This window comes from Venturia canescens, chromosome 4 (assembly GCF_019457755.1).
Source record: "Venturia canescens isolate UGA chromosome 4, ASM1945775v1, whole genome shotgun sequence".
Lineage (NCBI taxonomy): Eukaryota > Metazoa > Arthropoda > Insecta > Hymenoptera > Ichneumonidae > Venturia > Venturia canescens.
This window is the reverse complement of record NC_057424.1, coordinates 20,212,132-20,230,550: the sequence shown is the minus strand read 5'-3', so window position 1 is coordinate 20,230,550 and position 18,419 is coordinate 20,212,132. Positions and strand designations below refer to the sequence as shown.

The window sequence follows — 18,419 nt, the reverse complement described above, 5'->3', positions numbered from 1 at the left end:
GCTTTGTGATGAACGAATGAAACTTCAAAATATTTGTGTATCGCGAAAATTATTCGCGACTGCATTGTCACGCTGTATTCGCGAGAGTACGAATCAACTTTGAAGTTGATATCGATAAACTTTTGCCACTTTTCCATACTCGCACTTCGAATATTGGGAGTGAAATTTCGAATAGTGTATACTCAAGTGGTACAAATATTTGCTCTTTATTGAAGAGTGGAATTCCCCATAGCTACACGTTCCAACGTGTATCCTCCCATTTCTAAAGGATTTAATAGGAGAGGGTGAGATCTGTGTCTCTAGGTTTTCACACGAGGCAGTTCTCGTACAGCGGCGAATTACATGCACCTGCGCGTACGTTAATTCCTGGTTTTGGGAGTAACATAACCTGTTCTGGTATATGTATATTCGCATAAACGTACGTGTATATTTGTGAGCATTGCATTGGGAGTAATATGAACCTCACACGGGTGCATGTAAGACAGAAGATTGCGAGTAAGACATGTTTACGTTGCACTTTTCCGAATCGACGTATCATGAAAAAAGAATTGTGAAACAATGCTTGAGACTGATGAAGGTGGTTCGCGAACGCATGTTTTCCTTCCGGACTTCCGCAGTTGCATTTCTCAAAAGTGTATCCAAACTGTCAGTCGAGTGTCATGCAGTTTAAAAGAATAAAATTCCTCAATATTCTTTTTAAGAAGAACCGGATTTGCTGGCAAGTTGTTATTTTTATTTCGTCGATGTTTCAAGTTCAAGTTAAGAAATCGCGATCTGTGTATGTACGTTTGTTGCAATATTGACACAAATTTGTTTTTGAACTCGATTTTATTTCTGTGTGCTCTCAGTAAACGATCCGTCAAAATATTTGCTTATACTCAACGTGAAATGCTTCCTGTATCATTTGAACGTCAAAATGGGACATTCGCTCTCTATTTCAATCTGGTTCGAAGCTATTGAATCAACAAAAAAAAAACACAAATGCAAAATATTCGCATCAAGCACTCTGTTTTTCATCGACTTTTTCGACTGAAAACAATCACTGTTATCACGCGATGAATTTCTCTTCTCAATAAGTGTACCCATCAGAATCCTCATAAATCTCTCGAAACGCTTCGAACAAGAATCAAACCTGAATTCAAGATTTAGGATTAACAGGGCGCTGTCAAGATTTTAAAGTTTTTAAACGTAAATGTGAAAAAATTTTATCACAATTTGATCAAAATATCATTCGATCCTAAGGATCGTACGATAGAGAATAATTCATGTTTAAAATTATGCCTCTGCTTCCACCCCTCCCCCCTCTTGGCTGCTACTCATGTTGAGTTTGATGTATAGTTCAATTATTCCAGAGGATATATTTCTACAACAACAACGAGCTATGAGATAGTACCTGCTACATGGATGAGTAGCCAAAGAAAAGAGGGAGAAGTTCAGGATGGTGGAAGCACAAGCATCGAAGTGGAAAGTTGTGCACTTTATGGGTGGAGCTTCGTATATTTTCATACTCGTTCGCGCTTCTTGGTGGGCAGATCTGCGCTCGGCTTCACCGTGATTCTCGTAAGCTATGACAGTACCAGGAGATCCGAGTCGCCGGGCGAGGACGCTTTTCCCTCTCTGTTTTTCTGTCACTTCGGTTCAGTTGTAAAAGCCTTCATGGTCCTATATTTGCACGATTATATATTTGCACGCATGTATACGTATGGGAGAAGCGGATGCGCTGGCGGAAAATTCAAGCACGAAAAAGCCTCCGGATCTTCCAGTTTTATCCGTTTTTTGCGTACAAATGAGTTTCTCGTAGCGTCTACTCTACGCTGGATTATCCACGTAAATTTTCACAACGATATATAGCATTCGAGGAATTTAATCTGATTCTTGCCCGGAGGGCTGGCAATTTTTTCGCGAGATAATCAGCCCTCAGGGTCGTTGATGATGCTTCCGGGTTATCACTACAAACGAAACTGCAAATTGTGAGTTTTCTGACTTCCGGTGGTCGCTCGATTGTCATACGAACATCCTCAGGGAGGATGTTTACAGATCGGTGATCTGTCTCAACGAAACAGTAGATCCTTCCATGGAACGTTGGATGCCTGAGCTTTACCGATTCCCCTGGGCCGTGTGGAAACTCCTGCGGTTTCCACTCCCGATATCGAACAGAACAGTATTTGCCTCTGTTACGTGATGTCATTGACGCATTGTCAGTGCGGAATATCAATATATGCTGGAACATCGAGAACTAGATGGATCTGAGTAAATGAAGCTCGAGTTTGCTTGAGACTTTGTTATTCGATACATTTCAAAGCTGAGATCGAATTTCGCGACTGAGATATTGACTGAAGGAAAGCTTATGTCCGAATCTCGAATGCAGCGTCGATAACTACGGAAGATGATGATGAGAATACATGATGAAAATAAGGCGGACGAGGAAACAGCGAGAACAATAATGATCAATTCGAGACCCTTCAAAGTTTTAATGATACATTGTCCGGTTGAACTAAAATATCGATATTCTCATCACTGGTTAGGTATTGGATTCGTGCCAAAAACCTCATCCACCGTTTGATTCATTAGACGAGCAGCATTGTCCAAACGCATTATTTCTGGTCGCCATGAGCACAATGAGAAATCTCAAGGAGCAGGCTCCATAGATTCTTTATCCTGAGAATAGGGGAAATTGGGTTAATTCCGACGGTCTAAGGGAAATTGATTAATAACGAACCACGTGATGAAGTGACAAAATAAATCTCCGATGTATCTTTGATACATCTTGTTTACGATTTTCTATGTAAATTTTAACTGACAGATTACAAAAAGTTTCTAGATATTTAGGAAAAAACAACACTCCGCAATTTCGGATTTACCCCGAACCTCCGGGGTAATTCGGGACGGCCCTTGGGGTAAATCTAGATTGCATTATAAATTGCTACACATATCGCAAACATATTTTCGACTCGTACTTTCCCTTGTGCAACTTTGAGGGCCCATATTCCACGCTCGATTCACGTAGTCCAATCTTCGGATGGTGAATTTTCGTATTTTTTAAAACAAAAATATATAATATAAAATATAAATATATATAATAATGATATACACTCAATATCATACGATGGTGTCTTCTTTCATATATTTTTACGACGTTACTGACATTTGAAAAGAATCAATTGATGTGGGGTAAGAGCAGAACGTCCGAAATTCCTCTAAACAATTATTAATAATTAAAATTAATGAATAATTTTTAAAAAAACAGCAGGGTAAACCAAGTTTCAAATGCTTTGATGATTCTTATATGGAACAAGGATATTAAATAAATTTTTTTTAATAACATTGGAGCCGTTTATCCCGTAGTTTCATCAATTTAAAGTATAAGCAATAATTGGATGACTAATACTCAATTAGTACGAAATTTTATGATCGGTCTTACCCCGAAGAAAGTTAATCACTTCACGCCTCGAACAATGTGAGTACACTAAACATCGATAGGGCTATCGCATGGGTTCAAGAGCGTGAAAGTGGGGGTTTCGGAATATAACAATATTGGGCTGTCCGTGTATTTACCCTACGTCCGGAATTAGCCACTCTCTCGTAGTCACGATTTAAAAGTCTGCAATAGTTTACCAAATGTTCAACTATTTATCGGTAATTACTGAGGAATGATGAGCGATGCGAGATGAAGGACAAGTCCTTTGTTATTGCTGGCCAATTACGTGTTGGGAGAAGTAAGAGAGCATTGGCCGAGGGATGATGTAGTCGTTTGGCAAAGGGATGACAAGGACTGGTAAGAGAGTGATTATACGTAGAGTCGTCACGTGACCTACACATAGCTGCTCGCCGTTTAAACGGCCACTTTGATCCTCGGCCAAAGGAAATGTGGCTCTGTTATACATGCACATACTCCCTCAGACGTGCACCCCCGCGCAGACGGACAGACAGTTGAAAGCACAAAGACGCAGATATGAGGACATAAACGTGCATAGCCTCGGAAGCTTGCCATCCTGATGTCAGTTGCTGTTCACAGGCTGCTCGTTGTTGGCCCAGCCTTGGCCCATTGCGACTTCCATTGTTCTCCCAAACTATATTGCAAACGGAAGTTGCAACCGCGCGTCCCTACCTTCCGTCTACCGTAATTCAGTGTGTCGCGAGTGGCTACGCGGCAAGGGGGTAGTTACACAGGTACTGGGGACACAATGCCCTCCCTTACACTACCGCATTACGTGTAACACACTACATTATTCCTGAGCGAGAAAAAGAACGGGTTGCAAGACAATCCAGGGGAGAAGGTGGAGTTGCAACGGGCCTGGATCCACCAGCGGAATTGTTATAGTGTTGAGGTTTTGTAGAAGAATCAAGGCGATGCTGCAGAGTCAAACGACGATGCAGCTACTCGCACGGATCCACCGGTGCGATGCTGTGAGACGAGAGTCCTTGAGTTCGCCATTATCTGCGAGCTACCCATTCTCTGAACTCGGGCAAACAGTGGACGTGATCCTAGCTCAAATCACTGTGATGAATCTCTAATAACTTTCTAAGCTCATACCTAGTTGGGCTTGCATCTTTCGAGCGCCTGCCTTTATCAGTTTATGCATAAATTTGTCCCTCCAGAGACATTTTCTTTGAAGTTTAAGACTCCTCGACCCTTGCGACACGAGCCACGTCTTAACTGCCGGTATTTCAACATTAACCATTTTATTCGATATACTTAAAGTATTAGCAATTAAGCAAAGCCCTCGAACTTCGTGGTTTAGACTTTCTTTCTTCTGGCCAATCGAATTCGATGAAATAACTGGAAGGATCCACCTCGTAAACGATCTAATTAAGCTCTCTTGAGATTGGTAGAGGGCGAACTCGACTTAGCAAAGACTTTCAGTTCGATCCGTTTCTTTATACATGGCCTACATCGTCTTCTCTTCATTGCCGACGCGGAAACAACTCCTATGGATCTCTTACTCCGCCGTGTCGTATTCCACTTGCAAGAGCAACCGCGATATTCGGTGGAGGCAACTTCCTCTTTCGCATCAGCAACTCAGGTTAAACTTTGACTCTCCTTCGCTTCTTACCCTTTTCTCTTTCCCTTTCTCTCTTTCTCTCTCCATCTTTTTCTTCCTCTTTCTCTTTAACATTCTCGGCTTAGTTTGTACCTGTATTTCCTAGCTCGTTTTCTCATGTACTAGATTGAATCTAAATCCAACTTGTTGCGGTAAACTCGCTACGATAGCTAAAGAAAATGGTTGACTCCGTGAAAGCGCGTATAATATACACACACTTGGGTTCTTATATATATTTATTGTAATAGTGTGCGTGTGACGTAAGCATACGAACAAAGGAAAACGGAAAGCCGTGCGAATGATAAATTTGCAGATTGGCTCCTGAGAATTCTGGCTTCACGCTCGATCCCGTAATCCGGAAACGTCAGGCGAACTTTGCGAACATAACCTATTTTTCTTTTGCACGTTGAGTAAGTGAAAATTTCATTCGAAGCACAGGATCATTCAACAAAAGCACAATGAGAATTTCGGACAGCACTGCTCATTTCGTTCTCGCCCCAACCGAAACGAGCTTCTTCGTCGCGAATTTAGCTCGGGAGGAAAATAAAGGCTTGGAAAAAACCTTTTTGGTCGTACATTACGTTCAGAGTCACCCAATTTTATCCAGCGTTCCGGGGACAATGAATTAAATAGGATTCGCAGAGCGAGGTCTACGTTACGACCGTACGGCCCAAGCTTATTTGACAGAAGCATCACCATTTTTTCCGCACTTATACCAGCTTCTGATATCACGAATTTTCCGAGGCTTTTTTGCCTCCCGTGTAATTGAGTCGCAACATCGGATAAAACGAGTCGGAGTTGACCGCGACTCCGCTCGAATTTTCCTATTCATACCAGTGGTATTTATTTCAGTGGGTTCGAAAAAAAGTTTAAAAAATCATTCATGTTCCGAAACGAAGAAGAAATTAACTCGAGTGAGGCGCGATTCGTGAGGGGGGGGCGGAAATTTCGTGTATGACGAGACGAACGAACGAGAGACTATTAAACGCAAGCGATAGTCAAGAGAACGAAATAAAACGAAGGTTCCCAGTACGAGGAGGACTATCTGCCATGCCCGTAGTAGAAATTTCATCTGGAATATTTCAAACCGTACGTTTTTCTTTGCCAAGCAATTCATGCATCGGACTTTGTCCATTTTACTTCGTTTTGTGTGGATGATACTCGCACACGTACGCGCCATAGTTAATTTCGTTCATCTGATGAGGTTCCTTTCCTCAATACCCCCGACTTGATTAAAAACAAACTATGCAACCCAAATAATCAGCGTGAACTCTCTCATTGTTCGTCTTTCGTTTTCGTCTTTCTCATTCATTTCGACGCATAAACGATAAAATATTTGAAAACATTTCAAGATTTTATCGTTCAAGACTTTTTGAAAAAAAAACCTTTGAAATCAACCGCAAAATCCATTTTATTGACTACAGTCACTTCGTGTGTATATCAACATACCCAAAAGAAACGTTCCCAAAGTCAGGTCCTTCGGAAAATAGGAAGACAAAACTGCGTTAGAAAATAAACAAGAGATTTATTGACTTCAATAATATTCGGTGATGTCCTACATTTAACGAACATCGTTACGATGAATGGCAGGTGCCCAAGTGGAGACAAATCATACCAGCATTCAGTGAAGCCTGCGTAACATATTTATTGTGTAGGTTGTACATCCTAATCTGCTCCGGACGTTGAGATTCGATTGATCCGGGGAATTCATTGGTACAACACCCAGCGTGGAGGTCTGACACTGTCATTGTGTAGTCCATAGACTATGCTTCTGTATGGACACAGAATCTGTATCAATAGAGTAGAGATTCTCCTGCTGGTTGTCCTCACTGGAATTCGATTAATCGGTATTATCCACCTGCTTCGTAGAGGCTGCTGACATCCTCATTTAGTCGCATGTGTACCCAAACACCAATAGCAATACATTTTATAATTACGTAATTAATTTGATGAGTCATTAAAAGAGATTTATCAATGAAACAACGATGCAGGATAAATCGTAGGGATTGAAAATGGTAATGGTGATTATATGAAACATTGTTCATATTATCCCAACCACCTCAATTGAGTCACGCAATCGGAAAATTGCTCGTTTTAAAATACAAACAATTATCCCAAAAGATAATCTCTCTGATACCTTGGAATGATAAATTTTATAACGTTTTTATTTGCGTTGATGATTTTCAATCGCGGAAATCAGTTCAAGGCTCATTACTCTCCAAAATAATCAACGAAATATCCCCCCTCCCGGCAGAGGCTTCATTAGGAGTGGACTGAAACTCGAGAGAAGTGAGCTGGAAGATGTGACAAAATAAGAGAGCAGTTCACAGAAGAAGAATTCTAATATCACGACTTTAAGGTCACCGAGCGTTTATATGATAAAGAGACATCCTTAAATAATATTTATGCGTCGTGGTGGGTCGAGCACCACGCAATAAATAAAGGCTCTATGCTAATTCTATACACCCCCATCCCTCCGCCTTTGCCAGGTCTCTTTCCCCTTGTAGAGCATCCTCCTGTACATGTATAGCACGGTCGAATACGGAAGCATGGCGTCCTGCCTTTTCCTCCACTCCCAACACCTCTCTACTTTCCCTAACCAACCAGCCCCTCGCGCGCTCACCCCCTCGAGAGAAAAATGTATACTTTCTTTCGGGGGTGTCTCGAAACAGCCACTTGGAATTCAAAACCAAACCCACGAGCTTCGTTTTTTTCTACTTCTCCCGTTTCCTTTATTTTTTTTCTTGTTTAAGATTCTCCGCGAAAGAATAAAAAGTCTTATTTACCAGCAGCCTTGTCAGCTTCAGATTTATTTCATCTTATAAATTTATCGAGCCATCTCCCAGGCACAAAATTCAGCTAACGGCAGCTTCTCCGATTACCGAACTGCTCGAGTTTTCAACGTAGAATTTGCATAATCAATCCCTGCTTGTAAATCGGAAAACACCAAAAGACTCGGGATTTTATACTCCAATTTTCTGCAAATAGTTATTGAGAATAAGGTGTGTGTGTGTACACGAAAATATTAAAATCAAATAAAATGCGAGTTTATGTAAAGTAACGAGTTTGGATTTGCGTAAGTGATTTAGATGAAGCCCGTCGAAATCTTTGGAGAGCGATAGAATTCATGGAAGTGCACAAGCACGCGAGAAGGCAAACCTCTCGGAGTCTCAATTTCACGTTGAGCGGACTCCAGGGTTTCATAAATTTCTACAGAGTATATATTGATCTCCTTCGACCCTAGCCGATCCCCTCGCCCTCTCTTTTTCTCTCTCATATGCACACGAATACACAAATATCCGGGCTCCGTATAATCCAACGAATGTGAGAGTGAGTTTTGGCAATACTCTTTTCCATGCGATCAGACAGCAGCACAGGACGAGGAACGCGGTAGATATGGAAATACTGAGGCGAGCGGATCAAGACACCTGAAATAAAGAGAAAAAAAAGCAAAGCAGTATGATAATAAGTTCCTTATCGGATTTCGGGCTGCATTGGCCCGATAAGAGTTCTATACTTCCGGGAGAACTCTCAGACCGTCGATAATGTGGAATTTGATCGAAAATCCGCCGGGAGTAAAGATGCGGCGAATGTGTTTTCGGTGTTGTTGGGGCTACGGCAGCAATTTTCCTTAAAAATATATACATAAATCGGGGCATGTGGGTCAAGCTGCTATGATTTAATACGACGCTACGAACTCAACTTTCGGACCGACATTTATGGAGGGTGGCTACGTTCGTCAAATTGATAAGAAATTGATCAAATTTGGTGATAATGTTCTTCAACATCAAGTGCGAAGACACAATTTTTTTCAAAATTTTCTTCTGCTTAGTTATCGAGTAATTACGGATTAAAGCAGATTTTTTATGCCCGGAATGTATACCTATATATATGGAAACGCTATGCTTATACACTTGAACTTTAGTGATCAATTACTCGATAACTGTACAGAAGAAAAATCCTAAAAAATTTGTTCTGTCAAATTTGGCCCTAAAGAATATGTTCACCAAATTTTATTAAATTCTTATCATTTTGAAATTTTTAATGTATTTAACATGGTTTAGCATGGCAACATTGTATCGTCGGTAGCCACCCTCCTTAACGTCGCGATACATTTTAATCATAACGTTCATCAAGTTGCTCCATTTGTTCGAGGTTTTGTTTCGGATATCGACTATTTCACATTATTCCTCGAATCCAGCGCACTTCCTGGTAACGGTATGAAATGTAGTTGGAATTAATATCGAGCCTCGAATGAAATGCGCCGACCAAAATTGTCGAATCCAATGCACGTTGAAATGCGTATTTTTAAATTAACTTGATATATAGGTATGCCCACCGTGAAATCATCATGTTTCGGCCGCGGGCTTCGAGACGACGAACTCCGAGGTATTCACGCTCTACTCCAATTTGCACATAAACTAAATCCTTCATAAAAATCCATTATTTCGATGTAACTGAAATATGGAAATAAAAAGTTTGTACATGCGGACAAAAAGTTTACAGCGAGAAAAAAAATGACTCGTGTTTAATTTGACTTTTTATTCATTTCGTTGCAGTCCCGCTACTAAATATCACCGCAGTGGAGGGTGGCGCCGTGGAATTACCCTGTGACATTACACCCACGGGACCTGATTCGCTATCCATGGTGCTCTGGTTCAAGGATGAAACAGACGGTAGACCACTGTACACGTGAGTACCTTTTTCAATTTTTTTATTTTACCATTTTTTTTATTCAATCGAGCAACGCGAACCCTCGAAAATAATTTCGTGGTTCACTTTCGAGCATTCGCACTCGAAAAATTTTAATCAACGTGCTTCCATTCGAATTTTTCACCGAGTTGGGAATCTCGCTCGTGACGAAAATGTAATTTCATTCTATGACGAGCCGAACAGTCGTGGTATTAAATAACGAGAGAATGAAAAATTGATGCGAATTGTTACACCAACAAAAGTGGAATAATCGATCGTATTCTGGATGAAGAAAAAACGAAGGAAAATAAAAATCAATAACACGAAGCATCTTGTGCATTATTTTCCATAGATTTGTTGGTTTGCGAGTACGTTTCACAAGTTTATAAAATGCTCGTCATAGCGGCACGAAAACGTAATATATTCATTTTTGGCTGGTGTACAGTTGCGGAAGTTCGCGGAACTTGGGGAACGAAAGTTTTGGCCAAAATTTGGAGGGAACATCGCATTCTGCAACGACTAAACTTTCTCCATCGTGGTCCCCCGCCCCGCAAAACTCTCCGAGGCATCGTATACCGAAAGATTCATTCACCCTTTTAGGTATAGAGATAGAAATACTCGCAATATGTGGCTGTTCCTCCTATTTTTCGTCGGACTATATTGGCACCGAAGCGAATGCCGAAGGCTGGCTATGCCCGGGCTCGTACCACTGGGAAAACTTTCTTCCAAACCGCAAAAACATATTACGGTCCCATGATAATTTTAATTTGTATTCTCCACGGTTAATATTCGTCCGAAGTACGGAGGAGGAAATAAGTCTGACGAACGAAGTGAAGCTCCTTGACGAGCTGAGAAAACGAATTTTCAATAAAAAATCGTCCATTTTCTTCGCAACTAATCCCGCGCGGGGAAGAACGAGAAAATTCGTTTGGCAACTAAAAAGCAATTTTTGCCAGACGAATTTTATGTTTACACGAAACTGTAATCACCTCGCGGATAGTGATTTTTCTATCTCCACCGCGCGATCACTTGGATCGTGAAACGTTCTCGTTCCGCCCCCGCCGAGAAACCCCGAAGACGATGATTATTGCCGTTTTTATTATCGATCACGAAGCTATCGTTAAAGTTTCATTTTCTCCTTCGGATACACGCTTCGGAGCTGTTGCAAGATGTATGTCCAGCTCGATAGGGTGTAGAGCTCGATCCGTTATCGCATCGGACTAATGTGATCCTCGCGTAACACGAAGGCTTCGCGAGACCTGGTGCTTGAGGTATATTACACCCAATCGATATATCGTTATTTCGAATACCTTTGCTCTGTCTCTGTCAGACTCTCCGAAATATTCCGTACCGTTCGATGTATGACCCGAATACGCTGCTACAGATCACACACGGTAACGATCCTAAGCCCGCTAATTAGTTATTGAGACTCGCGGAAGAACATTATATCTGCGCAAAAGTAAACGTAACTGAGAAACTTGGGGCTCGATCTATTTTCGTTGTTTCTCGAGCTTATGTAAACGAGAGTTGCTGGGCTCGGGCATCGGTGTCTGTTCCATGTCAAATTTTCACTTACCGAACTCGTGTCTTAAACGAACGAGCGAACGAAGAAAAGGTCGATCGAGTCTCGAGCATACAGTCATACCCCGCCGGGTAAGGGATAAGTTTGAAAGATCAATTGGCCGCCATAGCTGCTGATACTCGTTCATTTTTAATATACATATATTGATATAGTATAGGAAGAGACGGAAAAGTATGGGATATTAGCTTAGGTTATACTTTTGTCATGCATGATCCGGAGACGAAACTGACAGGTTTCGTGCCCAGGAGGCCGCATAATGAGACGTCGGATCGGAGGGTGAGCTTTTGAAGCCTCGAAACTCGGTGGCAGCACGCTCGCCCCTTCGAGCAGTATGTGGCATGTAATTATCGCGTGTCAATAAATTTGAATCCCGGAAGCGGGCTGTGCATAGACTGGCAGCAGCAACAGAGAAGCGAGTAGCGAGACGAACGTGTGTTCCTCTCGCACTATTTCAAACCTCTTTCCCTCTCGCTCGCTCCCTTCTTCTTTCTCTATATCGCGATCTCTTCCTCTCCTCTTCTGATGTTCTGCTCTCGATGTTCGCGAGAGATTCACGCAGACCCAGCTTTATCGTCGGGATAATTGATAACACACCCCGTCCTACAATCTGCGCTGCATGCGGGCTCCCGAAACTCTCAATTTTACCCAGTCGCATTAATCAGCACGTGGAATCGCTACATTATACAACTTAGTCAGATGATTGATGATATTTTTCATTTTATTGTTATAAAGTAATAATTATCGCATACGCGATAAGCAAATTTGACGTTCGTTCGAAATTTTCGAAACGATTTACGTTCGTTATCACGGATGGAAACCGCAGAAATTTTCTTTTCGTTCTCTATTCTGGCTCATTTCGCAAACTTAAATTCGCACCCCAGTGAAACTTTGAGCAAATAGAACTGAATAAATAAGTGAAATGTGATTATTTTTAAGTCTTTATACCATCTTCGCTGCGACATGAATCTCAGGCTAGCTTCGTTAAAGTGGAAAAAGTTACTTATATCGCAAATCACTGCGTCAACGACTTTTGAATAATCAAATACAGAGACGTTTGCACTTGGAACCAAAAATAAGTCATCGGCATTCTCTATAAACGACGCATATTGCCACTGTGAACTAAAATACTCGAAGTGAAGTTCCCTTTTCCCTGACAGGTTGACAGTATATTCGCGTGAGCTACATTAGCGCACGGTTCTAACGTAAATTTGAGATATTGGTGTCTGTGAGAAGCGGAGAAATTAGCTCCAACTCGCGAAGTTACAAACCGATGGCTCGAGATCACTCTCTTTACCACCGCGTCCATCTACTTTCAGTCAAACTCCGTCCTATCTTATAAAGTGATGTTTTAGTGATCGAGAAGCTAGAGGTTCATCGTGTGCTTGAATTCGATGTCGTGACTTTGCGCCCGATTCGTTGTAGCACAAAGAGAAAGAGACAGAGACAGAGATGATAAAAAACTGGAACGTTTGAAAACATGACCGTTTGAACCATCAGTGGGATCTTCGTATTGGAATTTCCATCACTGCCCATAAAGAAATGAAAATTTTGAAAAAACGTGAAAAATTCCTAATTCGGGAAATTGACACTGTCACGTCAAACAGAGAGGAAGTCAAGAGATACGGCGGTTCCCTTTAAACAGATGATAAATAAAGGGAGAGAGAAGGAGAGAAATGCAGAGAGAGAAAGAGAGAGCGTGGTGGATCAAGAGTGCACTGTAACGGTAAAAGCCTTCAGGATCGGAGTGTAAAGGTAAAAGCGTTGTACACAAGCTCGTCTTGTTTGCGGGACTCAAACCCTGAGTCTGCGTGGCACATGTATCGAAGCCATCTTATTATCGATCTATATTTAGACCCTTTGAACTGAGTAATGTTGCACGCTCGATCTTTGAGTCACAGAATAATAAATAAAATACTAAGAGCACTAATTATTTCATAACAGAAAAAGGAAGGCTTGAACGTACGAGAGGCGCTCGACACGATTGAATCACCTCTTTAATCTCTCGTTCCAACGCTATAATTACGTTGCCAGTTTCACGGAGTACTTCAGCGAATATAAAATTTAGTCAAAAATTTATTGTCGTCTCGGAGTTTTGTCTCAAGAGTATTAAAAATCGTATTTTAATCTCTGTTTATTAGTCAGCTGAACTCTCATCGATTGCATATCCATGCGTAAAGACGAACGACGAATTTGATCATTTTAATAAAATAGTAGAACAAACTTATAGAAATTTTCATTCCCCGCATATTATCTCGAAGAGTGGTTGGTGCTTTATAAGAGCATCGTCACACGCCCACGAGCCTCGTAATTATGTTTCTGCACGGTGCGACGAAATCCATGGTATTAATATTTTATGAAGGTATAAATCGGAGTAGGTTCACGTTGGAAATACTCTCTCGCCAATTTCTCTCTGCAGTCCTCGACAGCCCCGATTCGACTCTCTCATCTCTCGAGCTTGAAGCCTCTTTCCCAAACAGCCTGCTGCTCGTCGTAGGGTTTACTTCCTTCTCGCAGATCTATTCGACCTCGTTCCCGAATTTACGATCGTCAAGGCGTCACGAGACGCATACGTTAGGCAAACTCTCACGTTCTCACACGAGGACATACAAATTTATAGATATTTACATATCGTACGTAATATCCTGGGGATATTGGCGCTATGGCGACATCCCCCTAAAAGTTGTAACATGCCAAACCCGCCGTTCTAAAACTTGTCCATCTATCGCGACGTACGTGCTTTTTCCTTCACATAATACAGCTTTACACAATATAAATACGAATTTTCTTTTGCCTTCGGTATATATTTATCTCCAAGGCGAGAGTTTTATTCTACTTTGAGAACGATTCGTCCAAGCAACTATTTTTATCGGCAGCCTACCTTAGCCTATCTCAATTTTTATCATCATTAAGCTCAACTGTTCGCAAAATTCCCGAGTGAAAAAGGAGAACCCGAAGAAATATGAACTTACAGGAGTTTCTGATGTTTTTGTTTTTCCAAGGCGAGTGAATCTGTGTAAAATTGAAAGGAGGATTTTCGTGAAATGACGAGCGGGATTTTCGGGATCTCGGCTAGCTTAGCAAGAAACGATCGCAGCAGCCCCGGGGTTTGGAACGTTGTAGAGCGAACGAGTGAAGAGCGCGAGAGATGATTCCCCGTACTCCTTCAACCGGAGGTGAATCGTGGGTGGGAAATACATGTGCGCATTATGCACACTCGACCCTTCCCAACTGAATTTGGTTAGGACTTTTTGTAGACGGTGTGAGTGTATGTAAACTGTAGCACCCTGTAAAACTCTCCACCGCGATACACATCGGGCTTTGAGAACGAGTTGGGAAAATATTCATTCACAAATGCGCTAAATTAAAAGTTTGAGTGAATTTCTCATTTTTAACATTTCAACGAATTTTATATTTCAGCACATTTTAAACAGTGAATACGCGGACACGCGAAAACATTTCGACTCGGAGGATTAAATGATTATGAAAAAAATCATCAAATTTCCATTTCACGTCCATTTTGGCACGTTGAGTTATGGCGAGACGTAAATGCGACGTCATTTATTCACAGTTCTGACAACCTCATTCTCTATTCAACCGTTTTTATATAGCTCCATCTCCGACCCAACTCGTTCCAATAAAACTTCAATGAAGTTGAATATATTCGTTAAAAAATAAGTCCCTTTTAAAATATCACAATTTTGAAATACCTGCATCCTGTTCGAAGTATTTCCACTGTCATGCATTTCCGCTCTAAGTGAATCGTGTATAAATTAGTGATAATCCAATTGTGCACTTTGACCCATTAGTACGATTGAATCTTCGAATATAGTTGACAACAGTGATTACTTCCATTCGAAGAATCGCGAAGAATAATCAGTTCCATTGGAAGATTAATTGATTCGTCCAACTTCGTGAATTTCCACTGACTCCCAATAAATCCAAGTAACGTACTGACGTATGTCTACAGACATGTACACGTTGGATTAATCGTAAACAATGCATGAATGTTGCGTGTGCACTATCGAAAAGTGTACATAGCAATTGAAGCTGAGTTGTATGCACGAAAAGTCTAAACTTATATCACTCACGAACTACGACTTGACTCCTTGCAGTGAATGCATGTCTAAATCGGAAATACAGTGTATATTCAAAATGTAGGCATCGTTTTCGTCCTACCTCGCGATCTCTGTTACGAACCCCATAAATCAGTGTGAACTCACTCTTAACCCTTTCTCTACATCTTTCTATCCCTTCTGTTCTCTCCCTCGCCTTTACTGTCTCTCTAAATCTTCCTCTCTCCCTCTTCGTTTCCCTCATTCCTTTTCTTCCCCTTTCCTTTCTTCCGCTCACTCCGTTTTTGTTCCTTTTTTATACCCATACGAGTTTTCCTTGCCTTTTTGTTGGTCACCCACGACTACCGACATGTATACTCTGCCTGGAGTCTCTGTATTACACGGTAAATAAGCGATAACAACGAACTCCTATACGTTCTACCTACCACCTTATTCGCTATAGATCGTCTGTTTTGAACTAAGAAAGGTTGTCGTTGAGCGCGCGAGCTCCCTCAGTACACAATCCCTTTTCTCTCACGTTGAAACCTCGGCTGTACGCTCTACAACCATGTGAAATGAGGTCTCGTGCAACGCTTTAAGTTCTCGAGCTTGAAGAAAGGTTCTCGGACCCTTGTTCCCGCGGTTGGTAAACTCGATCATGTACATTACTCTCTCCATGCTTCCGGCGCATTGTGTACTTTCATATAACGTATGCGCACCAAACTCTTCGTGCGAATTCGGATCACCCTTCTCCTCGAGATATTTGAAATATGGCAAGTTTTTCAGTCGAGATTCAATGAATCTTTCCACTTCTTTTTCATTTGATTTACGATACTTCGGAACTTGGATTATTCTTGCATACGCACTCGGTGTGTCTTTGCATGAAAATGGTTTTTCATGGGCTGATGCGCCATCGAAAGCTCTGCTTTCAATTCGTCAAATCACGTTTGTCTTTATTCACTGAAACGCTGGAGACGACAATGAGATTTGGCCGATTGAAGAAATAAACCGATAAGTTCAGAAGTGTTTGCAGACAAACGTGCTTGAAATCCTTGCAAAGTGAGTGGTCCAATTTCCAAGGCCGATTCAAATTCGCACCAGGTCTTCTGTGCCAAACGCACGAGGAGCACTTACGCGATATAAAGTGCAAGTAGAACGATAGGATCCTCAGGCAAGCCGGGAAACGATGGTATCGCGTGCAGCCGGAGAGACTAACGTGAAGCAAATCAGCGGGCACCATTCCGCCTAGGCAACAGTGCACGCGGATGGCATACGAGGAGTATTGAACTTTGAACAACTGAAATTTTCGTGGACTAAAATCCGGTGGTGAGTAAAAATGCAAACTAGAGAAACCTCGAATACGTTAGCAAGATAAAAAAAGATGTTTCTCACTCTCATTTCGAGCCTCGACGACGCGGATGGCCCTTCGTATAAACTTGTTTCTAGAATACCGTTTTTGTTTTTTGTTTTCCAAAACCGAGGCTCACAATCCCCCTCTCAGGTCGCACGAATGGAAAAGAGGAAAAAAGAGTCGTTCCAGTGCTATAACTCTCAAGCAGCTACATACACGTACGCTTCAGTACCATCTTCCTACTACATGCATATACACTTTTTCCCTGCTACTCTGCCCGGTAATCCTTGATACTGTGGATATTCGGAGAAGCTCGCCTTTGGCAATAAAAGCATACACGCGAACAAGACACAACCGAATGAGAAACAAGACCGAGCTCAGACCGAAACGCGTTGTATTCGAGTCGAAGGAAGTCTCATCATTTTCTTTTCTCCGTACCTCGCCTCTCTCTGTTTTCCTATCCGCCGCGAAGCAGGTAACACTTTCCACGCGATATATCCCGTTTCTTTCTCTTATTCTCCTCGAACACGGTAGCCAGCTGGTGGAAATCGATGTTCCGCCTTTTTTTCTCATTATCCCGGATGGAACATCGCTAAAACCCGAGCACACAGGTATTCATGCACGACACGCTTTTTTGTATATCCCCGGTGCTTCTCTCTGGCGCACAAGAGAGAGGATCTACTTCACGCCTTTTTATATACTTGAGAATTTTCAAACACGAGTATACTATCGTACGGTCGTTCACACGGACGCAACTGTACAGCTCCCAGTAATGTGCGTTACGTCTTTCTACAAACATTTATTTTCCATCTCTTTCTCTTGACGTTACAACGCTTACGACAGCGAGCCTTTCTTCCAAGAGCTACGCCGCACTGAACCTGCGCTGCTCTCCGCGGTAACTCCCAAGTGGTTGGGGATTCGTAACGAGAACAAGATCATCGAGTAAACGTTTCTCGGGGAGTAATCCAATTTCGGTAGAATCAGCAGCTCCGAGATGCTCAACTGCTAATCCTCGAGTGTCCAGCATTTCAACGGGGCATTTACATTGATACGATTGTGTTATAATCTGTAACGAAAAAGTTGAGACGCGTTGTTCGACGAAGAACGTCGCGCCGCTAATTCCCGCACGGATAAGTTGCAATAATTTAAAACAAAACATTGAAATCCATGGCAGATTATACGGCTAATGTAATTTGACTTTTTAGCAATCGCTATCCGGTGAGTTTGTCTCTATTATTTTCCAATGAATAGCTTATTGCAAAGGGCGATAGCTCTGGCTCCTCCTCCCTCTCTGTTATCTCCACAGTAACTCACGCTGTAAAATCGACGTTCTTCATCCCACTATTGTATCTTCATTGTTCCAAGGGAAGCTGTTTCTCGAACCGAACATCCCTGCGAATGAGTCAACGCAGCTTGTGTGCTCCGCACTGTACATACCGTCTATCAATTCTCTTTCCAAGCGTAAGGTCGTATTCGCCATAATTTACCGAGTGAATTTCGATCAGCTGCAGCCTTTTGTGCGCTAACGAGGGCTCCATGCATCTAGTCCTGTTCTGTTGGCGAAGCGTATCGATATTTCGATGCGTTTGTAACGCAGCATTTATGGTGCAAGTGTATTGAGGCTGTGTGGGACCAGTCTGCAGGCTCTTCGTGAAAGGGATCGAAATATTTACCTATGCACTCTGGCTATGGGTTTTCCC

The 18,419-nt window shown here is 41.9% G+C and overlaps 2 protein-coding genes across 3 annotated transcripts in view; one reads left to right on the top strand and one right to left on the bottom strand.

The window, feature by feature from the left end:
* The window catches only part of LOC122409898 (hemicentin-1-like), a 192,635-nt gene that overhangs the window by 68,103 nt on the left and 106,113 nt on the right, over positions 1 to 18,419 (top strand). For both annotated transcript variants that reach the window (XM_043417793.1, XM_043417792.1), the window contains exon 2: positions 9,602 to 9,734. In XM_043417793.1, the coding sequence (XP_043273728.1) occupies positions 9,602 to 9,734 (133 nt within the window). The remainder of the gene's footprint in view (positions 1 to 9,601; positions 9,735 to 18,419) is intronic.
* LOC122409900 (glucose dehydrogenase [FAD, quinone]-like) overlaps positions 1 to 18,419 on the bottom strand; it is an 89,298-nt gene that overhangs the window by 21,051 nt on the left and 49,828 nt on the right. The window lies entirely within an intron of this gene.